The following is a 19124-nucleotide window of genomic DNA, read 5'->3' on the forward strand; positions in this document are numbered from 1 at the left end:
ATCTTATATCCTTTTAAGTTGAATAACTTTTTCCTTATCTAGATCAATTACAGCCATAATAATACCCAAATTTGATATATACCACCATGGCCATTCTGCAAAATTTAGATAATTAACAAATATTGATTAGAACTTATAAATTATACAATTCTTTGCTTTTTTTTTTTTTATTTTAAAGACTTACCTTTAAACAATTTCTTTAAAAAATATAAATGTGAAATCAATAAGACTTTATTGTTTCTTTCAACAGTTTTTAAAAAGTTAAAAAATTGTTGAATCCTATTATCAACACTATCAATGGATTCTGGTAATAAAATTTTTGATTCTTGTTCAGATAATAGGGACACATCTATATCAGGAAATTCTCTCATTATATCAGCTTTTGTCATAGAAGGAATATCACTAGTTCCAAATCCTATTTCTCTCAAAGATTCTAAACAGTAAATTTTACAATTTTTAGTAGCTCCTGCTATAGCAATGGAGGTTTGCAATGAACGACGTAGATTTGAAGTTAGTAATAAAGATACTTGTCCTAATAATTTTTCTCCTTCAATAATTGGCTATTATTAAATTATTATGATTGTTAGATTTAGCTAAATTATAGTTAAAATATAATACTTACCCCTCCACTATTGATAAACATATTTAGTTTCTTCATACCTCCATTTGAAAGAGGGGGATCAATTATTTCTACATATAAACAAAGAAAAGAAATGTAATTGGTAAAATTCTGTTAATTTTTCATATATTTAAGTTATATATAGATAATATTATAAATACCTCTATATTTGCCAAAAAAAAAATCCCAAAGCTTTAAATGTTTAATATTATATCTTTTATGTGTATTACTAACACTTTCGGCATGTCTAATACAATATATAGTTATATATTTACTTTTATTTTCTAATATATGATTAGTAAAACGTAATTTATCACTCAAAAAGACCCAAAGAGAATAAATACTCGATATAAAAGAGGAATTATAGTTTAGGAATTTATAGTACATATCCCCAAGATTAGTTATTAAGTTGTTTGTAATATTTTTAATTTTTTTTCTAGAATGAGTTTTGGAAATAATTGTCACTGTCAAAAGTCAACAGGCGCTGAAGAATACATGTAAAACACAAATAGTATAAGTGGCAGAATTATACTTGGCGGGTGTTCTCTAAGTTACCTAAGAATGTGAAATATTTTAATAAATTAGGGAGCCACAGGATAAAGTTAAATACTAGCCTTATTTTATATTAGGGATATTTATAATAATATATTTGATCTGATGGGAGTTCCAACCTTTTATAAGTGGCTATGTAGCAGATATCCCTTAATAGTCAGGAGTTTAAAGGAAAGCATAACAGAAGATAATGTAAATTCAAAGATAGATCTGACACTACCAAGTGAAAATGGTGAGTTCGACTGTTTGTATTTGGATATGAATGGAATTATACATCCTTGTTGTAATCCAATAAGTAGTATAGCTCCAATTAATGAAGCTGAAATGTTTACAAGGGTCTGTGATTATATTGATAGACTATTTTCAATGATAAGACCTAGGAGACTGTTATATTTAGCAATAGATGGGGTTGCTCCTAGAGCAAAGATGAATCAACAACGTAGTAGAAGGTATAAGACAAGTATGGAGATTGAGAATTTAATGCAAGCTTATAGTGAAGCTAAACAAGAATTTGAGAAATTAGGATACAAGTGTCCACCTTACAAAGAAAAATGGGATAGTAATTTAATAACACCAGGGACTCCCTTTATGGAAAGATTATCAGCTTGTTTACAGGTATATATTAGACAAAAATATGAATCTGAACCTGCATGGAAGACATTATCAGTTATATTTTCTGATGCAAATATTCCTGGTGAAGGTGAACACAAGATTTTAGATTTTATACGAAAACAGAGATGCAATTCAAATTATGATCCAAATACTAGACATGTGTTATATGGTGCAGATGCTGACTTGATAATGCTTGGACTATCTACACATGAACAAAATTTTTTTATTGTAAGAGAATCAATAACAAATGATGATGGTGCATCACAAATTTGTCATTTATACAATAAATTATTAACAGAAAATAGTATAGATAAAAGTGTAAACGCAAATAATAGAATAAGATTTGGGCCTAATAATTCCTCTAATTTACGAATATATTCCTGGTGGAAAGACCTCGAAATGATTGATCTCTCAGTACTACGTGAATATCTTGCTTATGAATTTAAGGAGTTGGAGGAGAAATTATCAATAAATAGAGAGAAATATATAGAAAATAGTAATAATCCTGAGTGTACTATTTCAACAGAGATTCATGAACAAGATAACAATATGAAATATAGTAAAATTAATGAGAAGTTATATAATTCGAAATTTTATTATGATTTAGAGAGATGCATCGATGATTTTGTTTTCTTATGTTTTTTTGTTGGGAATGATTTTCTTCCAAATTTACCAGCATTTGGAATTCATAAAGGTTCTTTAGACCAGTTATTAGCAATATATATTAAGGTACTACCTACATTAGGAGATTATATTACATGGGAAGGTAATATAAATGTAAAAAGCATTGGATTATTTTTTTTTTATCTGAAAGATTTAGAATTGGATGTTTTAAAGGAGGATACTAGATTTAATAATAGAAATAATATATCAAATAAAGATCAGAAAGATATATTTTCTAAACCAAAGATAGATGTTAATAAAGTTAAATTCAATGGGATAGATGCTTATTTTAACGATCATGTAAATAGAATTCTTCAATTTAAGGATAACAATTGTGAAACTTACATGACTGATAAAGTTCGTCTTGGTGATGGAGACGTTGATATATGGAGATTAAGATATTATTCAATTAAATTTAAACTTGATTTATTAGTTCTAAATTTAAAAGATATTAATCAGGATGAAACTATTGAAAATAATTTGGATATAGATAAAGAAACTATAGATAACAACTTATATCAGAAGCTTAGTGAATTTTCTAGAGAAGTTGGATACCATTATATTCGTGGTTTATCATGGGTTTTGAAATACTATTATCATGGAGTTCCTAGTTGGGATTGGTTTTATCCTTATCATTATGCGCCTCTAGTTGTAGATCTTGCAAATATGGCAGCATCAGATTTAAGAAAAATTGGTATTAAAGATGTTTCAATTCCGGATACTATAATAAAAAGTGTTAATATATGTGATGGAGATTCAAATAATATTTGTAATGAAAATGAGTTATCAGTAAATAGTAATACTTTCAATTTTAGTATAGAAAATGCAATTTTAGCTCCTTTTTCACAAGGGGTTCCATTTAGCCCTTATCAGCAACTCATGGCTGTCCTGCCTCCTAATTCGGGCAAAAAGTGTTTACCTTTCAAATTATACCAAATGATGTCAGATGAAAAAAGTCCTTTGAAAGAATTTTATCCAGATAAGTTTAAGGAAGATCCTAATGGGAATAAGCAGAGGTGGAAATGGATTGTATTATTACCATTCATTAATCAAGAAAAGCTTTTAGAGCATGTTAAACCACTGGAAGTACATATTTCTGATATAGATAAAATAAGGAATAGGCATGGGATGAATATTATTTATACTTCTTACTTTTCAGGGTTAAGTAATTTGTTTTTAAACAATGGGCAAAAAAATAAAAGTATAGTGAATTCTGATATACAGGAGAATAAAAATATATCAGAAGATATATTCAATAATGAAAAGAGTACACAAAATAACGAAATTAATCTTATTAAGATCCCAAATGATTTAACTATCGGTATATTTGGTTTTGTGAAGAGACTTCATAGCAATATAACTGAAAAATTTAAGGATCAGTGTATTCTTCTACGTATAGCTTATATTGAAGGAAATGAAGATTATTTAAATGTTGATATATCTAATACTTTTACTGAGTGGAGATGTTTAATTGAAAGTGGATTTGGGACTGATATAAAAGTAGAAAAGTCATTTTTCTTTTGTTGGTATGATCCTGGAGAGAACATCAAGACTATTCTAGCCAAAGTATCATCATCTCAAGTTTCTATATATCGTATTGGATTTGGATCAAGACTTCTACCCAACACTGTGAAATTGTCAGCTATATTACAAAATTATGATTTGGAAGATCAGAGTCGTAAAATGAAGGGTTTTAGAGCTGGATTATCAAGAAAAATAGTTTTCCGATTATTATCGATTTGGGGGTTACAAGAAAGTGATGCAGATATTTCGAATAGTCAAATGAATAGAAAGAGAGGAGCTTATGTCTATAATGGCTATAACAGAAAAATTAGGCTATACAGTGGAAATAGGGGTGAATATCAGAACAATGAATATTGTCAAAGTTATGGTCAGGGGTATTACAGCGGTGAATCAGAAGGAAATCTTTATAAAAAAACCTATAGTGCTAGAAATAGATTTCATAATAATACTTACGATGATAGAAATAGTATTCACTATTCGCAATATAACTCAGATGGGAACTTCAATCCAAGTCTTTATAATACACCACATCTTGCTAATGAAGTATATAACAGATCAATTAGAAACAATAATTATATTCAACAGGATTTCCAACAAAATATAATTGATTATTCAAGTGAATATTTATTTCACGGAGTTAATTCTAGAAATTATTACTATAAACAAACTAGCCAATTTAATCATAATATACAAAACAATATTGAGGGAACCCGAATTAATAGGAGATCTGGTTTTGAAAATAATAAATGGTAGCTATTTATTATCAGATTAATTTGATAGTTATTTACTAGTATAAATTTTAATCTATTCAGCTATTTTAGTGAAGTTTTCTTAAAGAAAATTACTTAAAAATAAATATAACCATTAATAAAAAATATAAGCTTATTCTATTAATGTAAGAATAAATACAATAAATAGATTGAAAACAACTTGATAAACAAATTTTGGTGCGAACATTGTCCATATCATCAAGTTATGGCGAAGAATGCAGAGACCTATACAAGAAAATACCTGATTAATCAAGCTAAATACCATTATTGTTGAATTAGCTACAGTTTTATTAATTAAAGGTTCCATATTAATACAAAGTAATAAATTCAATAGGTGGGAGCATAAAAATAAAACAACCATCATAGAACTTACAAATGGAGTATAATATTTAAGTCCTATGAGTCCAACCATTGACGGTATTTTATCTATTCTTGGCCTATTACCAATATTAAAAAAACATTGCTTAGATACAAGATACAAATATAAACTGCTTTTCAAAGATGCAACTTTTCTATCTTTAAGGTTATTCAAGTCATTTTTAATCATTTCTATTGAACATATTTGTACTATATATGACAAACTGAAAGCAATAATTTGATTTTTTTGCAACATAATATATAGAAATACTTGACAAGATATCCATATATTTTTTAGAGAAAGTTCTTTTAGCTTTTGTTTTGAATCATTTTGAATTTGATATCGATGTATATTTAAATATATTATATAAATTAAAAATATTAGGTATATCCTTGGAAGCCAAATACAATCTATTGTATATATTTGTAAGTAGATTAGTATGCCAAACATCATAGCCAGATTCACAAAATTAATGATATCTAAGTTGTGAATCACAATAAATAGATAATGAAGTAGTAATGTCAGAATATTGAGACTACTTGTATAATAAGGATCATTTGGAGATTCACCTTGTCTTCCTTCAGAAGGATCAGTTAGGTAGCCAATTCTTATTAGTATTAATTGTATTAAACAGTAGAAAAGTCCCTTAAGGCTTCGTTTATGCCCGGGAATAAGATATAATATGTTGTAACTAACTAATAGGAATCTTACAGCTCTAGCCTCAAAAAATACCAGGCTATCTGATAGATTGCAGCCAATAGTGATCACAAAAGTAGTTATTATACACCAATAATAATCCCATACTGTCATATATTTATAAATTAATTTGTAATAATTAAGAAGAGACTTTGAGAACTCTTTCTTTAAAGTGAAAAAGTTATAGAATAAGTAGTATGAAATAGAAAGAAGTAAAAAATTATCAAGCTTGAACTTATTTTTGAAAACAAAATATGATATAAATGAGCTTAATAGTAGCCATATAATTAGGGTTATTATTGGGGTTGGTAATTTTAAAGGTGGTCCAAATGAAGAAAAAAATTTCTTGTAAACTTGTGGAAAACATTCCCACAGTATTAAACAGATCAATATACTTATACCATTAACCACATAGATCCAAGATATAGAGTTCACATTATCTTTATAAACTTTTTGAATTGAGTGTGACAGTTCAATACTACTTTTCAAATGCCTATTCAATTTTGACTTGATTTTCTTATTTATTTGGAGATCTGAATATTCACTTTCTATTGAATTCAATAATCCAAAATAATCTTTTAAATCAATATAACTTTCATAATAAAGTGAATATTTTTCTGTTATAAAATTTTCTTTTTCTTTAATCTTGCTAAATTCTCTTTTAAACTTTTTAATCATTTGTAAAGCATTGTTATGTGCAGATTTAGTCTTCCAAATTAGTGAATTAAGGGAATATTCATCACTATTTATATCTGGAAGTAGATCCTGTGATAGAACACCAATATTTTCATTGGGAATATTTATCCCAAGCAAAGAAGCTAAAGTAGGTACGAAATCTATTTGGTGTAATATATGAGGTTCAGATATATTGCGAGGATATGATAAGTTATTGTATTTTATATTTGAAAAAGCAAAAAATGCAGCATCTGTTTCTTGCTCAGAGTTACCACCGTGTTCTCCATTGTCAGTTTGACCATGATCCCCAAAAAGCAAAAACAAAATTCTCTTAGAGTTTAGATTTTTAAGATGTTCTACTATTTGTATGATAGTATCTTCTATTTTTATATTCTCATTAAAAGATTTTTTAATATTTAAAGCTTTAAAGATAGTCATCATAAATACTTGTTCCATGTTCTGAAGTTTCAGAGCCATTGTAGGATTATTGATATTGAGCAAATGCCCAATATGATCAACTCCAAGAAAGTGGGCTACTAGAAGTGTCCAGTCATCAATAATAAAAGATGATTCTGAATCTTCATTAATTTCCTTTATATCCAGGTATTTCCATAAATTATTGATTATTCCATCATCGACAGAGTTAATATCACGGATGTCAAAGGATGGAAAATAATGGTTGTAATCTATATATTTTGAAAAAAGAGAGTTCCAAGTATCATCACCCAAAATAGCAATTTTCTTATCTTTTAAGTGGAGTTGTTGCAATATTGTTTCTTGCTTAATATATTTGGGATTGAAGGTTGACCATAAATCAATAAATCTAGGAATTGTCCCAGTCATAAGAGCATTTAATCTGTGAGTTGTTGCAGTAGGTGCATCAGATCTGAATTTGTACAATCTACAGTACTGATTTAGTTCTTTGTCTTTTAAGATACTTTGAATAAATTTGAACTTATTGTGATAATGTTTGTGTGAATTTGGTACAAAGGCTACAAAATCCCAGCGCAATGCATCTACCAAAGTTATTATAATTTTATCATAGATCTGTGTAGTATTGAAATATTCAACTTTAAAATCTTCAGAATATGTACCTTCTGATTTAAAGCCACTTCTTTGACTTACTGGTCCAAAATAACCAATGCAAAATAAAAAAGTCCCCAGTGTCAATGTACATATGTAAAAAAAATATCTCAGCATCTGAAATAGTATTAAATAGTGAGATTTGGTGTCTTTAAATCTTCCATTATATTTTCGGAGTATATTTCATGTTAAGATTGATATTTACTTTTGTGTTTTATGTAGTTGTTAATTTATAGCGCCTTGATAACTAGTGCAGATAATGGTAGGCTGTGTTTTATTGGAAAAAGGGTAACGGGGTTTTAATAGCGCCTTAAAAAAAAATGTGGACAGCGGTAATAGAAAGTGCATGATAATATAGAAAAAAAAAAGAAGTTTTAGTAATATAAGTGAAAAGCTGGGAATTCCAGCATACTTTCCAATTTTAATGCTATTTAATGAGATTAGTTAGAAATGAAAATACGGATGAAGTTAACAAGAGAGTGAATGAACTAGAATATGAACTCTTTAAACTGAGAGAAGAAACAAGTAAACTTTATGAGAAAGACTATATTACTAATTATTCAACACCTATAGCACCTTTGAGAGTATCTGAGAAATCAAAAATAAAATGTAACAATAATAAAGCAAATACTTCAACCAGATTAAGAGGGCCAAAACAAAGATTGGGTTCTGGATATTCATCAACTTCACTTAACACAAGGAAAGTAAAACCTTATAGTTATGAAGATGAAAATGATCCACAAGTGATTGAAAAAAAAAATAGTAGTGATGGTAAGGATTTAGAGAATTGGGAACAATATCAGACAAATATATGTTTGTTTTCTAGAAAGTATGACTTTGAACATGATCCTAAAAGTAAATACTATCAAGTTAACCTTAAATCTCTTAGAGGAGATTTGGTTAGAGACTATGAATCCAAGAAAGAGCTAGAAAAAAGTTCATTTGATAAGCATATTGAAGAAGTAGTGGTAGATGTACCATTTTTGAGTACTAGAAATACTAAGGGTAAGCTCACTGCACCAATAACGTCTTATAGTAGTAATACCATAAATAATTTTGAGGATAAAGTAGTATATAAAGACTCATTTTTGCTTGATATAATGAAAATGTCAAAGAGACCTTCAATAATATCTTATAATTCTGCATTTACATCTTCTACAAATAGTAATACTTTACAGGATAGTTCTAATAAAGATGGAACCAACACTAAAGGGTACTTTACGAGAGATATTCATGAAAAAGAAGAGGAAGAAGAAGAGGAAGAAGAAGAGGAAGAAAAAGAAGAAGAAAAAGAAGAAAAAGAAGAAGAAAAAGAGGAAAAAAAAGAGGAAAAAAAAGAGGAAAAAGAAGAATTTGGGGTTGGTAGATTAAAGATTAGCAATAATTTTCTTTCTAATATCCCATCAATAATATCTGAAAGGTCTAGTAATATGAAACCATTATATGAAAATGAGCGTGAAATGTTACTAAGACGAATTCAATCGTTGGAAGTGATTGAATCTTCACAACATATGTTAGTCTTAGAGGCACAAAATCGTGAACAACAATATAAAATACGTACTGATGAGCTTCAAAAGCAACTAGAATATAAGGAGACAAAACTCTCACTACAGGCTCAAGAATTTGAGATGTTACAGAGAGATATGAACGCTTTGAAGCAAGAGAAACTATTACTAGAGGAGAAATTTAAGCAATTGGAGATGCATTGGGCTAATGAGTATAGTGACTTACATAGGTACAAGGTTGAATATGAAATAGTTCAGCAACAGAATAAAGTTTTGACAGAGGAAAAAGCAAGTTTTATATCTGGTATTGAGAGCGATCGTGAAAGATATAGACAAATGGAGAATACCAATACACGTCTGTTGCTTCAGGTGAGGAATTTAGAAGAAAGAAATATGGAGCTCACAAATAAAAGCATGAAACTACAGGAGAATACAGATAATTTGACTAAGGATTATAATAAAATTTTCCAGCAATATACTAGCTTGCTTACAGATCATAATTGTTTACGAAAAAATGAAGAAATTTTAAATAAATCAATAGCAGAGATGCAAATAAAAGAGAAAGATATGGAAAAGGAGTTAAAGAAGATGAAAGAGAAATTACAAGGTTTTGATATTACAGAGAGATTAGTAGAAAATTTGCAATCAGAAATGAAGGAATTAAAGGAGGAAAGGCATCATATTTTAGAGGAGAAAGATACTTTGTCAGGTGAAAATAGAAATTTAACTAAACAAATAAAGAGACTTGAAGAAATACAATATGAAATGAAGAATCAGATATTAGATTATACACTAGAAAATCAAAAATTGAAGAAGTTAATTAAAAATACTTTCATACCTTTACTACCTTCAACAGAACATGCATCAACAATAAATCATGTCTTGACTATATTAAATGCTAAAGAAAATTCCAGAATGAATACAAAAAATTTGGAAGATCTGTATCTTTCTTCAAATAGAAAATCAAAGAAAGAAGATAGATCTGAAGATAAAAATATATTAAATTCGAGAAATTCACCTAAAAATGATAAAAACACAAAGTTACAATGTGATGAGGATTTACAAAATAAAGAATCTGTGGTTGATAGTAATCAAGAATTAATTGATAGATCTAAGTCAAAGTTGAATGAAATTAATCCACTTATTACTGATAATAAATTAATAACAGAGAAACTTTCGGTGAAAAAAATTCAAGAAAAAGAGGAAGATACAAATAGTGAAGTTAGTGTAGATTACTTAATTAATAGAGTAGAAGAGACTGATAAATTTCAATCAGTAAAAGAGAGAGAGATCTGTTTATTAAATGAAGTTCCGGATTCTACAATGCATGAATCAAAACAAGAAAACTCGATTCTTTCTACTCAAGTTAATAATTCATTCAATAAAATATATTTAGATTTATCTAATAATCAAACTGTAGATGAGACTGTTACTGGAGAGCAGACACCAGACTTATTAAATCATGTTGTACCTTACAGTATACCTACAAAAATAATAAGTCAGATTGGTGATGTTTTATCTAAAGGAGATATTCCCGTAGTACCAATAAAAACCAAACAGATATGTTCAGATAAAGATATATGTAAGACTGCTGACTCTAAGTTATTTGAATTTTCTGATACTAACTTAGTTGATAATGGGATGCTCTTAGAAAACTATGAAAAGCAATTATTTTTGTTAACAGTTGAAAAGAACCAGATTGAAGTTGAATTATCTACAATACCAAATAATCCTTGGAATCAAACAAAAAAGGAATATGAGTACAACGAATACCTTCAAACACGTTTACTAGAGATAAAGAGTAGTCTATCGTCAATTCATGAAAAGATCAAGAACCTTAGAATGGAATAGAATATATATGAATAAAGGACAAATAATAGTGTTATATAGAATTTTATGCATGGTAAATATATATATATTATTTAAATAAATTAGTATAAAATTAGAAAAAAGGAGATTCAAAAATTCTAGTAATCACTTCAAATTGATATATTACTGGCTCATTCATAAATTCACTATAAATATTCATCTTTATTTTTCTTATTTTGTAATTTGAATCTTAATTGTTTTGGAATATACAAATTATATCATATTTGATATCTATTATTTAATTTTTTATAAGAATATTGGGGAAGGATATTCTCATTTAAAGTTGATGTAAAGTAACATCCAAATAATGGGAGCAATATAGATACAATAAAAGCTAAAATAGCGAAAAAATACCCCCAAAAAAATTGTATATCTGACACAAAAGGTGTCTTATAAGTAAATTCCTTATAACCAAAATTTACAGTACTAAAAAGTGAATTTATTGCAATCCAAGCACCTCCTGCATTTATGTAGTATAGTGGCAGCACTATAATTGCTATTAAATTAGCACATCCAAATAAACTTGTATATGCATAGGACATCATCACCGGATTTGATATTTTAGATAAACAAAATAAACCCAAGCCAAATAATATACACATAATAATAGCAGTTATTCCTCCAATCATAATAAGTGATCCAAGATTTAACATCTCAAAATTGTAACAAGCTGCTTGTGAATTTGGAAAGTTAACTTTATTTATAGAACAAATCATTTGGGCAGTCTTACTAAATGTATTGTTATTCATGAATTTCAACTTATCACAGATAAACTCATTTACTCCACTTCCCATAATACTTCCATTAGAAATTAAATTATTACTATTTGGAGACCATATATTCAGATTTCTGCAATTTGAATTTATATTAAATCCCCACAAGGATAAATTAAATTCTATATATCCTAATGTACTGGTTTGATATGTATAAGATTGCCAATTAGTATTGAATAAAGAACATAACCATAATAATAATGCAAGGAACGTAATAACTCCAAGACTAAATATTTCTCTAGTATTAGGATTAGAATATTTAGATATTGGTATCATTAGATTCTAAATATACTCTACATAAATATCCTAGGTGCAACCAAATTCTTTTCTTATTATTAGAAATTTTGTTAGAGATCTCAATAAACTTCCTAGGTATTAGGCGGGCTATAATACATAATCTGATTTTACATGAATCTTGGCTAATTATATTAAGAACTAAAGTGATAGAACTTGAAGAAATTGGATGTAACTGCAATTATAAAGAGTGTAAAGCGTAAAGCTTTGGATTTTCTTCAGTTTTTATGTAGTAGATGCAATCTAAAATTCTGTATAAATCATAGAAACTCACATTATCACAAATGTAAAGATGACAGTAATTCAAAGGTATATAAAAAAGATATTAAACTATCTCAAAAGATAGAAGATGATATGAAATCACTACAACCACTACGTTGTTATGTTAAAGGATGTGGTCAATTGGGAATAAATTGCAATAAATCAAATTCGATTGTTTGTTCATATCATCATTCCCTTACTAGCAGTTCAATTCAAAATATCCCTACAAGAGTTTCTAGTTTTACAAACAAACATCGAGTAATAAAAGGTATAAATCTACCGATTTCAAATGGAAAGATTTCAGAATTGACTAGAAGAATAAAAATAAAAGGAAATTCTATTGGGGACACTTCAATAAGTCAGAGTAACCGGCCTTCCATTGCCCTTATAATAAAAGCAAATGTACAGTCTTTAATAATTAGAGATACACCACTACCTTTTTGTATATGGATAGATAAGACTAAGACAGTTGGTTGGAACTTGGATTATATTGTTAGATATTTGGAGATATCTAGACTTAGTGATGGTTCTAATACTACTCACAAATACACATTTAATCTGATACAGGATGAAGTGAATCTAGCACCTATTCCATTATGTTGTACTTATAATACATTAATTAAGTCCAGAGACACTTTATGTTTGACTTAAGTATTGAAGTATAAAAAATAATCAGCTAAGATAAACCTTGAAAACTCTCAAGTATATACCTCCGGAGTTAAGATATAAATATACGAGACGGGGCGCTGATATATTTGCTAGTAATTCACCATTAAAAGCGCATAATATTTTATAGTGGGTTTTCCTACTCTACTCGGTTTTATTTGAAAGGGGAATTGGTTAGCAGAATTGACAGCTCTTGCTTATGAACGAAACTAACAGTATACTTAAGAATGAGTTGTATGGGAATAATCAAAAAAGTATCATTGGAGTAGGCCCTATTTCTACGCTTTCTTCAGGATCAGCAGTGAATCTAATGGATAATACTACTGATTCTGGTTCAAAGATATCTGCTGAATATATAAAGAATGTGACTAGTGGAAAGGTTAGTTGTCTTAGTGGTAATACAACCTTTTCTCATGCATGGTATCCAGAATTTGTAAAGATTTTATATGATGTTAGCAGATCAAATCTTTCTATACAGGATAAGCGAGTCCGAATTTTACTACTTATTTTTCAGTGGGTTCGGAAACAACAGTGTGAGCTGGTAGATCCTGAGTTATTATTTGATAAAAATGATGTTGATACAATTTATAATCAAATTTTAGCCTACCAACATTTGCTAGTAAAGCAAACTCCTTTACCAAATGAAATAGCACAAAAGTGGTTTAATACTATATCTGGCAATTCTAAGCCCGAACATTTAAATAGATCGAGATATGATGGGAGCTTAGATAGTATTGGTAACTTAAGTTCTACAGATAATTGTACAATTCAGGGCAACTTTGTCCCTGATTGGGATTTCATTAATCTTGTAATAAAAGAACAGCAGGATTTTCAGTACAGAGCTCCAACATCTAGACAAGGGGGTTCAATACCACGGAGAAATCCCAATCAATGGATTGAGTACAACAGAAAGGTAGAACATAATAGATTTACTCTGTTAACAAGTGAGAGGGGAATTAAGAAGGAGTTGCAGAATAAAAGAAGTGAGGATAGTGTTGAGAGTGTTTCTGCTTCATACAATTATAAAATAGCAAGGTTAATGAATTTCCAGCATTATATACGAAATCAAGTTTTGGTATCTAGATATCTTGAGGAGATGACACCACCACTACCTCAACTTAGACATGTAACAGCAAGGGATGCTAGAAAGAACAAGGCATTATATCAAGCAAGAATGGATGGTTTAAAGTATATGAAGGTTTTAGATGAGAAGCGAAGGCAAAGACGCCAGTTCATAACAGATATACTTAAACATGCCAAGAGATTTGTGGAGTTTCATAGAGAGAATCAGAGGAATATTCGTCGTTTATGCTCTCATATAGTAAGACATTCATCTAGTAAAGAGAAGCGTGATAATAATATGGAGCAACAGATGCAAAGAGCTCGTTTGAATGCTCTAAGAGCACAGGATGAGGAGGCATATTTAAGACTTCTCCATGAAGCTAAGAATGAACGTCTATTGGAATTAGTACATCAAACTGAAGATTATATGAATAAGTTAGGAGCTCTAGTTATTGCTCATAGACAACAAACTGGTGTTGGAACTTCCACAATGGATGATGAATATTATAATGGTCTGGAGCAAAATGATGGTTCTCATTTAAATAATGGTAGTAGATGGTTATGCTGTTGTTCTACTGAGAGAAATAGTAGTATCAATTCTGGAATATTTGATAGTAAAGGAAGTGTTGAAGGTATGGCCAATATTAATATTTCATCTAATCAACCTGAGCAGAATACCCAGGAAATAACTAGTACTAATATTCACAATCAATGTAGATGTAGTTGCTCATCTATAGAATGTATATGTTCTAAGTTTGGAGGATGTAATTGTGGATCAGAGTCTTGCTGTTCAATCCAGAATTTAGATCATAAAGCTCCTTTGATTAGGGCAAAGGAGAGGTACTTCCAAATAACTCATATGGTACAAGAACGTATTACCCAGCAGCCTCGATGTTTAAAGGGAGGTCAGCTTAGGGAATATCAAATGAAAGGTTTAGAATGGTTAGTTTCACTTTATAATAATAACTTAAATGGTATTCTGGCAGATGCAATGGGATTGGGAAAGACAGTCCAAACTGTAAGTGTACTGGCTCATATATATGAGACTAAAGGGAACCGTGGGCCTCATTTAATTATAGCACCATTATCAACTTTACATGGAAATTGGGAAAATGAATTTAATTGTTGGTTACCAGACTTTGTAAAGGTTATATATGAAGGAAATAAGGAAGTAAGGAAACAACTCCGTTCGAAATATATGACTGGTGAGGCGAAGTTTCATGTTTTATTAACGACAGATGCTTTTATAATGAAAGACAAACATTACCTTCGTCGTTTTGACTGGGAATATATTATTGTAGATGAGGCCCATAGACTGAAAAATCCGAAGAGTAAGCTAGTGCAAATTCTGAATAGTGGGTTTCGTGCAAAACATAGACTAGCATTAACTGGAACTCCATTACAGAATGACTTACAAGAAGTTTGGGCATTATTAAATTATTTAATGCCTAATATATTCAACTCTTCAGATACATTTCAACAATGGTTTAATGAACCTTTGTCAACTATAAAATCATCTGGACGTTCAAGTTCAAATTCGGATTCAGGAATGATTCCACTAGATATAAGTGAAGAAGAGCAACTTCTAATTGTAGACAGACTTCATAAAGTACTTAGACCATTTTTACTAAGACGTGAAAAGATACAGGTTGCTAACGAAGTCCCTCCAAAGTTAGAGGAGATTTTATGGTGTCCATTAAGTGGATTGCAACAATATTTGTATAAGGAACTAGAAAATAATGAGAATTCAGGTCCTAATGTTCTTATGCAATTACGCAAAGTCTGTAATCATCCATTTTTATTTTCAACAGAAATGCAATTACCATCTGATGAGAGCATAATTCGTGTATGTGGAAAATTTGTGATGCTTGATAGTATACTCCCGAAATTACGTGCTGCCGGTCATAGGGTACTCATATTTAGCCAAATGACTCGTTTACTCTCTTTATTAGAAATATTCTTATCACTTAGAAATATGACATATTTGCGCCTAGATGGTACTACATTATCTGAAGATAGGCAGAATAGTTTACAGCTATTTAACGCTACTAATAGTCCCTACTTTGTTTTTTTATTATCTACAAAGGCTGGTGGTTTTGGTATAAATCTCCAATCTGCTGATACAGTAATTCTCTTTGATTCGGACTGGAACCCTCAGAATGATGAACAAGCTCAAAGTAGAGCACATCGTATTGGACAAACTAAGGAAGTACTAACTCTACGTTTTGTTACTCCTGACACAGTAGAAGAAAGAATTATGAAAACTGCTGGTATAAAACTAGATAAAGATGCTCTGATTATAAAGTCAGGTATGTATCATGATCTTTATGCTGGGGATGATCTTGAACAGAAAAGAAAGGAGAAGATACAAGAGATTTTACGAAAACAAAGGCAGAAGGAAGTTGCAAACTGTTATTATGATTCAGATCGCTTAAATCGTATTTTAGCTAGATCTGATCAAGATCTTGAAATTTTTGAGAGAGTTGATAGGTTAAGGAAGATGTGCCATATACCAGGGTTAATAGTAGATAACTCACTGCCTCCTTGCTTATTTGATTGGAAGAGGCAGGCTAGAATGGCGAGATCTGATGTTGAGGATCAACAAAGAGCAGAGGAAATGTGGAAGATCGTATATACTATAGGTGATCCATGGGTTGTCCATCCAAGTAAGAAAGGTAGGTATACGAAGATGATTACTGATATATATATGGGACCTCAAAAATTAGAAGATGAAATGCAAGAGGAGGTAAATAATGAGCAGGGTAGTAAACATTGTGCAGGTGAAGATAATTCAAAGGAATATGTCGGCCGAAGGCGTGCTAGAAGAATTTTTGCAACTGAACAATCATCACGTGAAAGTAAGAGGACCAAGTACGATTTTGGTAGAATTGAGTTAGATACTGATAAACTTACCCTTTCTAGCATTGAATGTGATGAAGTTCTATCTGATGATGAGATAGAATATCGTCGTAATGCTCTAAATAATGCAATTTTGGCTGCTTGCGACTATGTAGTAACTATCCCTGAATTTGAACTTTTTATTTCCTTACCAAATCCTCAAGTATTTGCAGACTATTATCAAATAATTGGAAAACCTGTATGCTTGACTCATATTAAACAATTTGCATTAAGGAAAGAATTTACTTCTGTTCATAAACTAGAGAAATATTTGGAACGATTAGCTTCTAATGCTAAAGCTTACAATGGTACTACTCATGTATTATATCACTCAGCTCTACACTTGACTAGTATTATGATGTCCGAAGTACGCAAACGAGTATCTGTGGCATTTTATACATATAAATTACCAGCAGGTCAGGCTAGAGACAATGAAGCAAAACATCTGTTAGAGGGACTAAATGCTGTTGGTGATGCAGATTTAACTAGAAGACATATGCTAGTTCCAGATGTAGGCGATGATGACGGTGATGACGATGATGATGATGATGATGATGACGATGATGATGATGATGATGATGATGATGATGATGATGATGATGATGATGATGATGATGATATGATTGGCAAGTGAGTAGAGTTTAACAAAATGGTAAATAAATGAGGACTAGTTGAAGCTCCTAGTAAACATTTAAAGTTGGTGTGGTATTAATAAATATTGGTTTGAGTATTTTAAATAACTATGAGATTCAACAGATAATTAGAAACTTTGTTTTAATTAAAGACATATGAAGTAATATCTTCTAACAAGTAATAGATCACTTTTTTACTGAATAAATTGATGCATTTTCTAGTAAACTTATTTACAAAATATATAAATATCTGAAATATAGAATATTTACTGTGAATATTTCTAAAAGTATATATATCTTTATAATTTGTATAACTGTCAATTTTATGACACAATTGAGGAACCTAGATTTTGTATTTATTTAATCTTTAAATAAATTAAATTGTTAAGTAAAGATATTTTAGTTTTATAATTCTACCTTTGTATATTGGATGGCTTAACTAGAAATTCATATAAGTCAGGTTGAGATTTTTCACTATGGAATTCCAATCTTCTGTCATATTAATAAACTTTTACAATAAGTCAGCAGGTTCAAATAATAAAAAGTAAGCTGTTATTTGATATCTTGTACTATAATCGTCTGATTATAGGTAATGTGAACTATCTTCCTGTATTCAGAGATTAGTAATATTACCCAATATTATTGTATTATTAGTCACTGGAAATTAGCTTATTTTTGAAATACAAAGTTTTTTATTATGTTGTATTTAAAATTTAATCTTAAATGTTAATTTATATAAGTTTTGATATATATAGCATGTTATTCTAGTAACATTTATTGTTATAAAGACTAATTGACAGGTTGAACTTTTATATCCCAAGATCAATATATTTCTGCATAGGTGTAATAATATAAACAGAGCTAGGATTATAGTTATTTAATTTATAAAATATATATTTAATATCTTATCTAAACAAGCTAAGTAGCTCAAAAAAAAAGAATCCTCTTAACAAATCTTCAAAATACTATCAGATGAAATTTACTATCACCTATAAGGAATTCTTAATAAGAGAGAATGTATTCCTAATATGTAAAATATTAAGTTTTTGTTTAAATCTTAATTTTGTCTGCTCTAGTTATATAGGAATTTATATTACTTTAGTAAATAATGTATTTTGTCTAGTTTTTTTTTACATTCACATCTGTTATATATCATAGAGAAAATATTTATTAGTTAAAGAATATAATTTAGCAAAAATATCTGAAATTTACAAGTTTTCTAAAATTTAAAATGAGTTTAAAGAATATATAATAGAAGAAATATGTTATTCCTTAATGTATAGAATACATACTAACAAGATTAATTATTGTATTTTTTCGAAATAAAGATAATAAATTTACTTCATTTAGGTCAAGCTAAGTGAAATTCCATATATATTTTCTAATTTGGGAAAATTATCAAGATTTTAAAAATTTAGGTAAATTAGAAATATTTCTAATATAAAATAATCATTAATCTCACTATTTTATCATTTTATGTCTTAAAGATATCTGATATCCCTAAAAAAAGTATCTTTAATTTTCAATAAATCTAAATTGTTATTTTGTAAACAATAAAATGCAATAATTAGAATTATCTAATAATTACTATTTTAAAGTACCCCCTTATTGC

The 19124-nt window shown here is 29.2% G+C and overlaps 7 protein-coding genes across 7 annotated transcripts, besides 13 other annotated features; 4 read left to right on the forward strand and 3 right to left on the reverse strand.

The window, feature by feature from the left end:
• Positions 1-2: part of a sequence feature (AT_rich) that runs on past the window's edge.
• A 1-nt stretch (position 3) lies between these two features.
• CMU_026220 (uncharacterized protein) lies at positions 4-658 on the reverse strand (the record flags this gene model as incomplete). Its single annotated transcript, XM_002139928.1, has 3 exons — positions 4-95; positions 185-560; positions 623-658. The coding sequence occupies 3 exons, from the start codon at positions 656-658 to the stop codon at positions 4-6; spliced, it is 504 nt and encodes a 167-aa protein (XP_002139964.1).
• Positions 157-177: a sequence feature (AT_rich).
• A 75-nt stretch (positions 659-733) lies between the features above and the next one.
• Positions 734-779: a sequence feature (AT_rich).
• Positions 780-1276: 497 nt separating this feature from the next.
• Positions 1277-4723, forward strand: CMU_026230 (5'-3' exoribonuclease, putative; the record flags this gene model as incomplete). Its single annotated transcript, XM_002139929.1, has 1 exon — positions 1277-4723. One exon carries the CDS (start codon positions 1277-1279, stop codon positions 4721-4723), a length of 3447 nt encoding a protein of 1148 aa, XP_002139965.1.
• Positions 4724-4807: 84 nt separating this feature from the next.
• Positions 4808-4850: a sequence feature (AT_rich).
• Positions 4851-4852: 2 nt separating this feature from the next.
• Positions 4853-7669, reverse strand: CMU_026240 (uncharacterized protein; the record flags this gene model as incomplete). Its single annotated transcript, XM_002139930.1, has 1 exon — positions 4853-7669. The coding sequence occupies one exon, from the start codon at positions 7667-7669 to the stop codon at positions 4853-4855; it is 2817 nt and encodes a 938-aa protein (XP_002139966.1).
• Positions 5447-5481: a sequence feature (AT_rich).
• Positions 5907-5937: a sequence feature (AT_rich).
• Positions 7670-7986: 317 nt separating the features above from the next.
• CMU_026250 (uncharacterized protein) lies at positions 7987-10908 on the forward strand (the record flags this gene model as incomplete). Its single annotated transcript, XM_002139931.1, has 1 exon — positions 7987-10908. The coding sequence occupies one exon, from the start codon at positions 7987-7989 to the stop codon at positions 10906-10908; it is 2922 nt and encodes a 973-aa protein (XP_002139967.1).
• Positions 8788-8904: a microsatellite.
• Positions 10909-10961: 53 nt separating the features above from the next.
• Positions 10962-11002: a sequence feature (AT_rich).
• Positions 11003-11136: 134 nt separating this feature from the next.
• Positions 11137-11178: a sequence feature (AT_rich).
• Positions 11145-11975, reverse strand: CMU_026260 (uncharacterized protein; the record flags this gene model as incomplete). The annotated part of the gene is made up of 1 exon (XM_002139932.1): positions 11145-11975. The coding sequence occupies one exon, from the start codon at positions 11973-11975 to the stop codon at positions 11145-11147; it is 831 nt and encodes a 276-aa protein (XP_002139968.1).
• A 372-nt stretch (positions 11976-12347) lies between these two features.
• CMU_026270 (uncharacterized protein) lies at positions 12348-12905 on the forward strand (the record flags this gene model as incomplete). Its single annotated transcript, XM_002139933.1, has 1 exon — positions 12348-12905. One exon carries the CDS (start codon positions 12348-12350, stop codon positions 12903-12905), a length of 558 nt encoding a protein of 185 aa, XP_002139969.1.
• A 214-nt stretch (positions 12906-13119) lies between these two features.
• On the forward strand, positions 13120-17514 carry CMU_026280 (transcription regulatory protein SNF2, putative; the record flags this gene model as incomplete). The annotated part of the gene is made up of 1 exon (XM_002139934.1): positions 13120-17514. The coding sequence occupies one exon, from the start codon at positions 13120-13122 to the stop codon at positions 17512-17514; it is 4395 nt and encodes a 1464-aa protein (XP_002139970.1).
• Positions 17398-17504: a microsatellite.
• Positions 17515-17865: 351 nt separating the features above from the next.
• Positions 17866-17925: a sequence feature (AT_rich).
• A 275-nt stretch (positions 17926-18200) lies between these two features.
• Positions 18201-18266: a sequence feature (AT_rich).
• A 119-nt stretch (positions 18267-18385) lies between these two features.
• Positions 18386-18416: a sequence feature (AT_rich).
• Positions 18417-19124: the final 708 nt, after the last annotated feature.

This window comes from Cryptosporidium muris, genomic scaffold, assembly GCF_000006515.1.
Source record: "Cryptosporidium muris RN66 scf_1106632353999 genomic scaffold, whole genome shotgun sequence".
Lineage (NCBI taxonomy): Eukaryota > Apicomplexa > Conoidasida > Eucoccidiorida > Cryptosporidiidae > Cryptosporidium > Cryptosporidium muris.